General features: G+C 43.1%; 1 protein-coding gene across 3 annotated transcripts in view; it reads left to right on the forward strand.

Moving 5' to 3' along the window:
- LOC130840786 (WAP four-disulfide core domain protein 2-like) overlaps positions 1–6,966 on the forward strand; it is a 39,943-nt gene extending 32,977 nt beyond the window's left edge. For 2 of the 3 annotated variants that reach the window (XM_057716692.1, XM_057716691.1), the window contains 3 exons: positions 3,012–3,113; positions 6,406–6,554; positions 6,735–6,965. In XM_057716692.1, coding sequence (XP_057572675.1) covers positions 3,012–3,113; positions 6,406–6,554; positions 6,735–6,770 — 287 coding nt within the window. In that variant the 3' untranslated portion in view covers positions 6,771–6,965. Of the gene's footprint in view, positions 1–3,011; positions 3,114–6,405; positions 6,555–6,734 lie in introns of all 3 variants that reach the window. The other variant, XM_057716693.1, reaches the window with a different exon arrangement.
- Positions 6,967–10,932: the final 3,966 nt, after the last annotated feature.

Raw genomic sequence — 10,932 nt, forward strand, 5'->3', positions numbered from 1 at the left:
GGTATACGTGTCAGGGAATCACAGAGAAGGTCTTGATTCAATATGGACTTCGGGGCCGGGTCCTCCCAGTTTCCAGTCCCAGGACCACCACTCGCAAGCCCAGTCTGTGGGCAAGTCATTTATGTTCTCTAAGCTCCTATTTCCTTATTTCTTAAATGGGAATGATACACATCTCAACAACTCTTTTTCGTGTGTGCAACTGTCACACACACAAGAATTGCTCTGTGAGTATGAAAATCCTTCTCCTTCCATTTTCCTGCTGATCAAAAGCTTTGGCCAAAAAGCTGAAGTTTATTTCTCTGAATTTTCTTTATTTTCTTAATATATATTTCTTTGTTTGTTCAAGTCACACATTGCTTGCTGAAATTAAAATGTCATAGACTAAACAAAAGGGCTAAATCTGCCTATAGTTCTATCCCTTTTGAATAATCACCATTAATTGTTGGGTAAACATTATTTCAATGTCCTTTAGAATATTGCTAATATATACTTATTCTGATAATATGTCCTGTTTCATTCTCCATTACACTGTGTGATATATACCATGTATAAGTGGGTCCATTGCCTAATCTCTACCACGAGTACAGTAGCTTTCAGATACCCACACCTAAGGCTTCTTTGTTTTCACTGAGCCTTTTATTTTTTTTCTTTTAAAAATTTTTTTATTTTATATTGGAGTATAGGTGATTTAACAATGTTGTGTTAGTTTCAGATGTACAGCAAAGTGATTCAGTTATATATATATACATGTATCTATTCTTTTTCAAATTCTTTCCTGGTTTAAGTTGTTACATAATATTGAGCAGAGTTCCCCGTGCTATACAGGGCATCCCTGTTGGTTATCCATTTTGAATATAGCAGTGTATACATGTCAATCCCAAACTCCCTAACTATCCCCCCCACCCTTCCCCCCTGATAACCTTAAGTTCATTCTCTAAGTCTGTGAGTCTGTTTTATCATTTTTTTTAGATTCCACATCTAAACGATGTCATACGATATTTGTCTTTGTCTGACTTACTTCATTCACTCAGTATGACAATCTCTAGGTCCATCCATGTTGCTGCAAATGGCATTTCATTCTTGTTAATGGCTGAGTAATAGTCCATTGTATACATGTGCCACATCTTGTTTATCCATTCATCTGTCGATGGACATTTAGGTTGCTTCCATGTCCTGGCTATTGTAAACAGCACTACAATGAACATTGGGGTGCATGTATCATTTCGGACCATGTTTTTCTCCAGATATATGCCCAGGAGTGGGATTGCAGGATCATATAGTAGCTCTGTTTTTCATATTTTGAGGAACCTTCATACTTTTCTCCATAGCCGCTGTACCAATTTACATTCCCACCAACTCACTGAGCCTTTTCTGATATTAGGAATCTGCATGGACCACTGCCAAGGAAACTGGGACTATGGGGCTGGAGAACAATGTATCAGGAGGGGATGCAGTCGAGTCTGCTCTCCAGTCCAGGAACCAGGGAAAAGCACCCAGCCCTGCCCAGGCCCCCAAACCCCACACAACCCAGGGAGACTGTGTGCTTAGCTCTGCCCAGACTTCCCTTCTTTAGATGGTTAATTTCCAGGGTCTCTGCTTTCAGGCTTGCCCTTCCCGAGGACATGTCACAGAGCTGTATGTCCTGATTTTTTGAGCATAGAAACTTCTTTTATTTTGTTATACAACTAATAATGTTCAATACAAAAAAAAACTCAGAAATACTACCAATTAAAAAGATAAATTATCCATGATCCCATAACCCAGATAACCATGTTTACATCTAAGATAAAAGCTTTCTGCTGCATAGCACAGGAAGATCAACTTGATGCTTGGTGATGACCTAGAGGGATAGGGTGGGAGGGAGGCTTAAGAGGGAGGGTATACGTGTATACATATAGCTGATTCACTTTGTCATACAGCAGAAACTAACAACCTTGTAAAGCAATTATACTCCAGTAAAGACCTTAAAAAAAAAAACCCTATAATTTTAAATGTTCTCACCACAAAAAAAGAAAAGGTAATGATGTAACATGATGGAGGTGTTAGCTAATGCTATGGTGGGAATCATTTTGTAGGATATAAGTGTATCAAATCAACACGCTGTACATCTTAAACTTAGACAATGTTGTATATCAATTATATCAGTAAATCTGGGAAAAAAAGAGAAAATAAAAGCTTCCATGTTTCATACACACACAGATATATTTTTTCAGTTTTAACAAGGATTAAATGTTTATTTTGTGGTTACTGCATGCCTGGCCTAGTGCAGTGCTGGGAGATAGTTAAGGAGAGGTCTACGTCCTTAAAGATCTTATAGTGACAGAGATAGACATATAAACAAAACAACAAAAATCCAGGGTACTCTACCACACATTTTAAAAAGCTTAATTGTTTTCCAGGATGTGGATATGCCTTATTTCCATGCCTTCTTCTACTATTATAGAGTTAGATAATCTATCATTTTGAGTTACTTTTCAATAACAAGTACAAGATAAATATTCTTGAGCTAAATCACATTTCTCAGGATAAATTCCTAAAAGTGGAATGGCCAAATTACATTTGAAACTTTTGATACAGACTGCTAAATTACTTAACAAAGACACCTTTCAACACCAAAAAGTGTATAGCCTGACTCCACATATTTGTAATTTAATAGACACACATCTACTCACATTGTGTGTGTATATATGTATGGTATTGATGTGTTTGTATTTATATTTGTAAAAGCACAGAGAAGATTCTGGAAGGAGCTACAGGAAATAGTAGATATCTCGTGGGAAATGGACTGAGTGGGTTGAGGGAAAGAGAGACTTTTTACTTTATGTAGTTGAGTATTTTTTGTTTTAAAAAGAAAAAAATGTACTACTTTTATGATAGTGCAAAATAGGTAGATAGCTTGTCTATATTTTTCAAATTGAATAAAAGTTTAAAATAAACAAACCTTCTCACAGCCCTCCCCTGCTATCCTGCCAGGCTTAACAGTTTTCAGCTGAAATTTTTTCTCGGAATAGGTATCTGCGTGGATGAATGCCGAGGACACCAGGACTGCGCTGCAGGGAGTCGGTGTGTCAGCAACGGATGCGGCCACGTGTGCTCACCCGCCCAAGACAGAGGTAAGAGCTGCAAGCCCAGCCTTCCACATCCCTGAAGGACTGAATGCTCAGCCTGGCCAGGGCAATGCCTATCAGGCCTGCTGCAGCTATAGTAGGGCCACTGCTAGGCTCTGAGAGAATTAGAAAAGATGCCCCATCTTCCAAGTCTAGAAGACCATGAAGACAGGTTAATAATATCTTGCTTTGGAAGTATTTGCAAACTTGAAAAAGTTGGAAATACTCTTAAAACAAAAAATGAAATAATGTTAAGGTACCAAATTATTCTTCAACAAGGGCTGGAAAGAATATGGTTATGAACAAGTTAGCTGATAACTCACACCCAAGACCACGTCCACACCGGTGTGAAACACACAGGTCCATTCATTCAGTACACCAGTATGTATGCCTGCCAAGGCTGATTCTTTTTTGTTTGTTTGTTTGTTTGTTTGGGGGGGTGGTAACTTTCTAAAGGGAAGGAAGAATGCAAGAGAATACATCAATATATTAGAAAGATCTGAAAGGTCTTAAGAAAACCTGAAAAACATGATTATTCTATACAAATTGAGGGTTAACAGAGAGAGTTCAGCACTCAGAGGATACTATAAATTAACATTGTACACCGATGTTCTTTTTGGTAAATGGAAAAAGAGAGAGTAGAACTTTAAATTTTTTCTAAAGCGATCACAGATGCCCCAATAAGGCAAGAGCTGATGGTTATAGTGTTGCATTAGCTAACTTTTAGACCTTTTTAAGCCTCAGGTGGTCAAGTCACATTTGGACTCTATTTCACATAAATTTTATGCTCCAACACAATGGCAACATTTTCTTTAATGGGGATCCCAGAATTCCAGAAAAACACATGAAGTCTGCATTGCTGGAACAAATTCATGAAATAATAAAGATTTCTGCAACCAGTCAGAAGGCATATTAAAATGCCATGTCAATATTTGGCTGTGCCAAGAACCTACCTTACACAACAATAAGCTTGCCCCAACGATGCCCAATATACACCATTTAGGATGAATGCTTCTGTAGAGTTCCTGAATTAGTTCAGTGGCTTTTATCATGTCTAGTTCTAGCCATGCCACAGCGCGTTTATTCAGAGCCAGTGGATATTCAAAATTTGAGCTTCATTTATAGATCTCTCTTCTAATAAGCAAAGGTGTTAGAAATAAAACCAACTGGCCCTTTCTCAAGGAAAAAAAAATCAAACATTTGAGTTAGTGATACACTTGCTTTTTTTTTGGCTCAAGGAATGGATTTAACTTAATTCAATTAATCTGAGATACTAAAAGTTCAATTTTGACAACTTTTGTCTCTGGCTATGACTAGACCGTGGGGGGTGGGGGGAGTATTTCTGAGACCTGTCAATCATGACACACAATGGCCTATATCACCCTCTGCAAACTGCCCAGGCTGATTCTTGCCAGCCATGGCTGGGAGGTGCTTTTTCCCCACAGAAGCTTGAATTCCCTTACTTTCTTTTCCTTTCATGTTTTTATAAATTTATTTATTTATTTATTTATTTACTTATTTATTGGCTGCTTTGGGTCTTCGTTGCAGTGCGTGGGCTTCCCAGTACAGTGGCTTCTCTTGTTGCTGAGCATGGGCTCTAGGCATGTGGGCTTCAGTAGTTGTGGCACATGGGCTCAATAGCTGTGGTTCGCAGGCTCTAGAGCACAGGCTCAGTAGCTGTAGTGCACAGGCTTAGTTGCTTCGTGCCATGTGGGATCTTCTTGGACCAGGGATCGAACCCATGTTCCCTGCATTGGCAGGCGGATTCTTAACCACTGCGCCACCAGGGAAGTCCCTCCCTTACTTTCTTGACTGAAAGGCTAGGATTGAGCACTGCTGCTGCAAGTTTTGTGGGTGCATCAAAGTGACCTGGGACAGACTTCCCTGGTGGTCCTGTGGTTAAGATTCCGAGCTTCCCAACTACCTAACACAGCGAGATCAACTTGATGATTGCTGATGACCTAGAGGGGTGGGATAGGCAGGGTGGGAGGGATGCTCGTGAGGGAGGCTCAAGATGGAGGGGATATGGGGATCTATGTATAAATAGAGCTGATTCGCTTTGTTGTACAGCGGAAACTGGCACAACAGTGTAAAGCAATTATACTCCAATAAAGATCGGAAAAAAAAAAAAAAGATTTCCAGCTTCCAATTCAGGGCCGCGGGTTCGCTCCCTGGTTGGGGCATTAATCCCATATGCCGCATGGCACAGCCAAAAACAAACAAAAAAACAAGCAAGCAAGCAAAACAGAAAGTGGCCTGGGAACTAGAGAGGCTGTAAAGTTAAGACTATGTCTATCATCTAAGGAATGGCTTGCTAACAAACCTCTACATTGTCTCAGGATCAAGGACCACACTTAGATGTTTTGGGTGGGGCATGGAGGAGTATGTAAGGGAATCCCACAGGTGGAGGAGACCTCCGCCCAACATGGAGTAGAGAATTGTCACCCACCATTTCACTTGATTCACAAGGGTAATATCTAGCGTGCATTTTCCATGCCCCTAACTCAGTAGCGTAGACTGTTTTGGGGGGTGATATACAGCAGGGGTTCCTCAATAACAACACACTCAACAATGACCTTAGAGAAAGCTTGTTCAATCCGGATTGCTTGGATCTGGATACATTTGTTTCAATAGATCTGCAGTGGGGCCAAGAATCTGAATTTCTAACAAGCTCCCAGGGAAGGCTGATCCTGCTGGGTCATGGGACCCAGTGTGAGTAGCACTAGATACTGGATTGGGGATCTTAGTTCCCCAACCAGGGACTGAACCCAGGTCACAGCAGTGAAAGCGCCAAGTCCTAAGCACTGGACTGCCAAGAACTCCCTCTAAACAAAAACAAAACAAAACTTGAAACTTGTCTTTCATCTGATATTTCTTTCCAAACAAAGTCATCAGAGCCCTATACTAGAAGGGATGCTGGGGGCAGTATTAGTACCCAGGCTGATGTTCACACTGTTCACTGGCACCTGAAGGCACAGAGAATTGGGGGGAAGCTGGCTCTGTTTGTGGCCTGGGATTCAATTACCTAGTTTCAGCTGGAGCAGAAAGAAGGGGGTTCATGGCAATGCTCCCTCCTCTACTCCCAAGATGCTGCAGCTGCTGGTCATCAGTGTGTTTTCCCACAGACAAAACAGCACTGTGTGCCTCCAAGCTTGAGAAGGGGGAAGACTGGGGGCATCAAGAAGGGAAGAGGTTAAAGGTCCATCAGCGAGTGAGACACTAGATCGCTCTCAGCACCGGCTCCCACTCCCTTCCACGGAGCCAGCCTGGGTTCTGGAAAGACTGTCTTGTTTTCCAGATGAACAGAGGCCTGGAGCTTGTCCAAGCTTGCCAGAAGGAACACTTGGGCTTTGTGCTGAATTCTGCACGGGGGATGACTCCTGTCCCCCAGGAAGGAAATGCTGCAGCAACGGTTGCGGGCACACTTGCCAAATCCCTGTTCCAGACGTGAGTATAAGATAGAGAGCTGCTTCCGGGGAGGATGAGTCCCTGCTGGCCTTTGCCAGCCCCAGAAGGGATCCCAGCGGCCCCTCTGCTCACTGAAGTCTGAGTGGCATGTGGAGAAAGCTGGTTGGTAGCAAAGAGCAGGAATTTCTGAGAAGTGACATAATTACCTTTGTGTTTTAGGAGGAGGACTTCCTTATCCGTTTGGATGATAAGTGAACCTTGGCGTCCCTCAGTAACTGATCCCAAATGGCATCTTTATCCTAAGAGCTGAGCTTTCTTACTGTCTTTTCCGGAACCCCAGGATGCCAGGATATGGGTCTCAGATAACGTGGTTTAAGTATTGAATTCCGGCAATTGTTTGAGGAAACATGGAGGGACTGCTTCCAAAATTATCTCTCTTCTGAATAAAATGATTTCTGTGTCTTCATCCAACCCGAGTCATGATTTCTGTGTAAGATTTCTAGTTCACTTACATTAGTACCGCCACCTCCCACAAGGATTTAACTGCAATCCATGGACCCTCTCTCTTTTCCATCATCCATCACCAACCATATCCTCTGTTTCTTCCACATCCTTTCCCCAGGGAGCAGCCCAGGCACTCAACACTGCCTAGAAATCTAACCACACTTTCCCCAGAACATTCACTCTCCCAACAACCAAGATAATGATTTCATACTTTTTGTTCCTCAAATCCTCATCTCATCTGCCTCTCACTCCAACCTCCACCATTCACGTCTCACCATCTATCTCGCCACATGCTTCATTGGGAAAAGAGTTGCAAGTTTGCAAGAACTCCCTCCTTTCTAACCCCATGTATTTGTACCCATTTACTCTGCTTTATCCCCAGTAATAATGGGGGAAAAAAACACTTCCTACTCCGACTTAAGTGCAACCCCTCCACTTACATTCTGGATAACACCTCCTCTTATCTAATCAAAGACTTCCCTTCTCTGGGACCTCCCTGGTGGTCAAGTGGGAAAGAATCCACCTTCCAATGCAGGGCACGAGGGTTCCGTCCCTGGTCAGGGAACGATGATCCCACATGCCTCGGCGGAACTAAGCCCGCGTGCCACAACTTTTGAGCCTGCGTGCTGCAAGCACGCTCTGGAGCCCATGCGCTACCACTAGAGAGAAGCTCGCACACCACAGTGAAAAATCCCATGTGCTTGCCACAACTAACACCCAACACAGCCAAAAATAAAGTAAATAAATAAGACCCAACAGAGAAAACAAAAAACCTAACCAAAACAAAAAATTCCAAACACTTCCATTCTCTAATGACCTCCAGTAATATAGACGTCTCCCTTGCTGCTAGATCCTCCACTTGTCACACACCTATGCTTTGACTCTGTATTTCAATTCAACTACCATCCACTCCACAGCTGAAATGTCAGCTGTAACTGTCTGTCTGTATTTGCTTCTCTACCTCCATCACTGTCCCCATCCCCTACTCTCTCCTCAAAGGACACGTCTCCCTCTTCCTTGTGATTAGCTCCAACCCCCATCTCACCTCACTCCAGCACTCCAGCCAAGCTTCCTGTGTCTACCACACACACTGAGACTTGGATAATGCCATTCCCGTAGTCAGAACATCACCTCCTACTGGGACCCTCTGAGCAGGGCACAAGGAGTAGAGACCTAGCAGGTGCCAAAACGAATGATCTCAGGAGTTAGTAGAGGAGCTGAGGGCCCCCTTGGGCCCCTGGTCTGGAGGATGATGCCCAAAGGAGGGACAACTAAATTGTGGGTCTTTTCATGGTACCACATGCTCCTTAGAGGTTGTAAATAGTAGCCTCTTACCGTGAGGAGTTTAAAACCCAACTGAGAGTAAGGAATCCTTTAGAGGAGAAGGAAAATAGTTGCTTTGGTTTATTATTCGCTGTTAGATAGCCCCCTGCATGATTTCCTCATCCTTACAACAGCCCCATGAGTTGAGTATGCTGAGCCTCTAACTCTTGATGAAGAAACAGAGATTAATTGTCAAGGTCATATGCCCAGGCTGTAGTAGAACCTGCATTGACATCCACATTTTAGTGGCTCCAAAACGCTCTCTTTCCCTTATACTATACTACCTCCAAAAGTAAAAATGCAGGATGCATGTTTATCCGGAAATTTCATTCCAACCAACCACTTTGAAAGCTGTTGTACTCACCACTCTTCTGCAGTGGAAAGCACTCAGACTCTTGCCTGCTGCCTGAGCTAGACGTACAGCACAAAGTGGTCTAGGAGGGAGGACACAGGCTTACCATTTGCATAGTGTCCAGATCTTACCCTGCAGATCCCTGCCAGTCATCTCAGCCTTGGTCTCACACTCCAGTTGTAAAGCACAGGGAAAAACAGAGCTGGTATTTAGAGCAGTCATTGCCAATAATAAGCCCCTATGACTGCTGATAGTAAAGCTGCAAAGGCTCTCATTGGGAGCCGGAACTCTTTGGGTAGGGACAGTTCCTTCTACTCACTTGCCATGCTCTTTACCACCTTGTGGAAAAATGAAAGAAGATCACTTGTGACTCACAGGGAGATCAGCTTGGTGCTCTGTGATGACCTAGATGGGCGGGGTAGGAGGGAGGCCCAAGAGGGCGGAGATAATATGTATACATATAGCTCATTCACTTCATTATAGAGCAGAAACTGACACAACATTGTAAAGCAATCATACTCCAACAGAAAAAAAAATCCACGGTCAAAACAAAGCTAATTAATTCTTATGGAACACACATAGACATCAGAATGGAGGAACAGACACACAGACCTCAGAGACACCGTGGGTTCAGTTCCAGCCACTGCAGTAAAGCAAATATTGAGTAAAGCAAGTCGCAGGAATTTCTTGGTTTCCCTAGGCAAATAGAAGTAATGCTTGCACTAAACTGTATCCCATTACAGGTGCAAGAGCAGTCTGTCTTTTAAAAAAGAAAAAACCTTAATTTAAGAATACTTTAGCGCTAAAAAATGCTAACCATCATCTGAGCCTTTAGTGAGTCACAATCATTTTGATGGTGGGGGGCGGCTTCCCTCAATGGTGATGGCTGCTGGCTGATCAGGGTGGGGGGTGCTGCAGGCTGGGGTGGCTGCAGCCATTTCTTAAAATCAAACAATGAAGTTTCCTGGAAAAAAAATAAGATCGTTTGTGACTCAACTGACCCTCCTCTGCTAGAGACTCTTTAGACAGACGTTACTCATGTGCTAAGCGTCCTGACCTCCATACGGGACTCATGAACCCACAGACAGTCATGGACCGAGCTGACAGTAATACCAGGTTAAGCCCTGGAGTCTCTTCATGGTTCAGTTTACAATGTTCAGCAGAATAAAACACGGACAGGTTCTGATTCCTCTTTCTGTTGTGATATTTCTTTAACGAACTGATACACTTTTGCCTGAGGTGTCTGCAAGTGCCTATTATAGGGCATAGAAAGACATACATTCCCTTTCAGAGAAGTGAGTAGTAGCTGCCAGTTTTGACGACTCTGCCAGGACCAGGTATGTGTACATATGTCCTATGTCCTCAGTCTACCCAACAATCCTATGGGGTGGGAATTCTGCCCACTTAGCAGAAGAGGAAGTAAGGCTCAGAAAGGCAAAGTGATTTTCCCAAGGTCACACAGCTAGCAAGCAGTGGAGCCACATGTACACCAGATCCGTCACACTCTAGAGTCTCCTGTCTTATCTACTGTGCTGGACAAGCATGGGTCTTATTTCCACAACCTCAGCATGGCCTAATGAACAGCCAGAAATAAGGGCCACCTGCTGTTCCTCAGTTCTCCTAAAACCAAAGTAACACTTTTAGGTGCAGAAATCTTGACAATTAGTGCCATACCAGATGGAGTAGAATTCTGTGTCCTCAAAAGCTCATTGATCTGTGCCACAGAGAGGAATCAAAATTATTTTCTCAGAATTTGGACCTAACCTGAGAGTAATGTGTTCTTTTTTTTTTTTTTTTTTTGGCCCCCGCCCCCAGGAATGTGTTCTGAAAAGAGTGCTACGTTTGGAGTTTGAGCTTGGTTCAGCATTTAAGTGTCATTTGGGGTATATAACTAAACCTCCCTGTGACTTGCTTTTCTCACCGGCAAAATGGCAATAATCCTGTCTATTGTAAATGATGTTGTGTGTCTTCCTAATTATAATAGCTCCCTGAATGCCCCCTCAACACATACACACACACACACACACACACACACACACGCACACTTACAGAAACACACACGCAGAGCCCTCAGCAGTTTTGGTTGTACTGTCAGTTGGGGGGACAGGGATGACATTTGACTAAAACCAGGCCAAAAAATTTCTCTCCCCTGGTATTTTCCATTTGGGATTGGACAAATCTAGCGCCTTCTGGACTCATCTTGAACTTGAGGGCTCAGGGGAGGTCACAGTCCCCCTA

This window comes from Hippopotamus amphibius, chromosome 17 (genome assembly GCF_030028045.1).
Source record: "Hippopotamus amphibius kiboko isolate mHipAmp2 chromosome 17, mHipAmp2.hap2, whole genome shotgun sequence".
Classification (NCBI taxonomy): Eukaryota; Metazoa; Chordata; class Mammalia; order Artiodactyla; family Hippopotamidae; genus Hippopotamus; species Hippopotamus amphibius.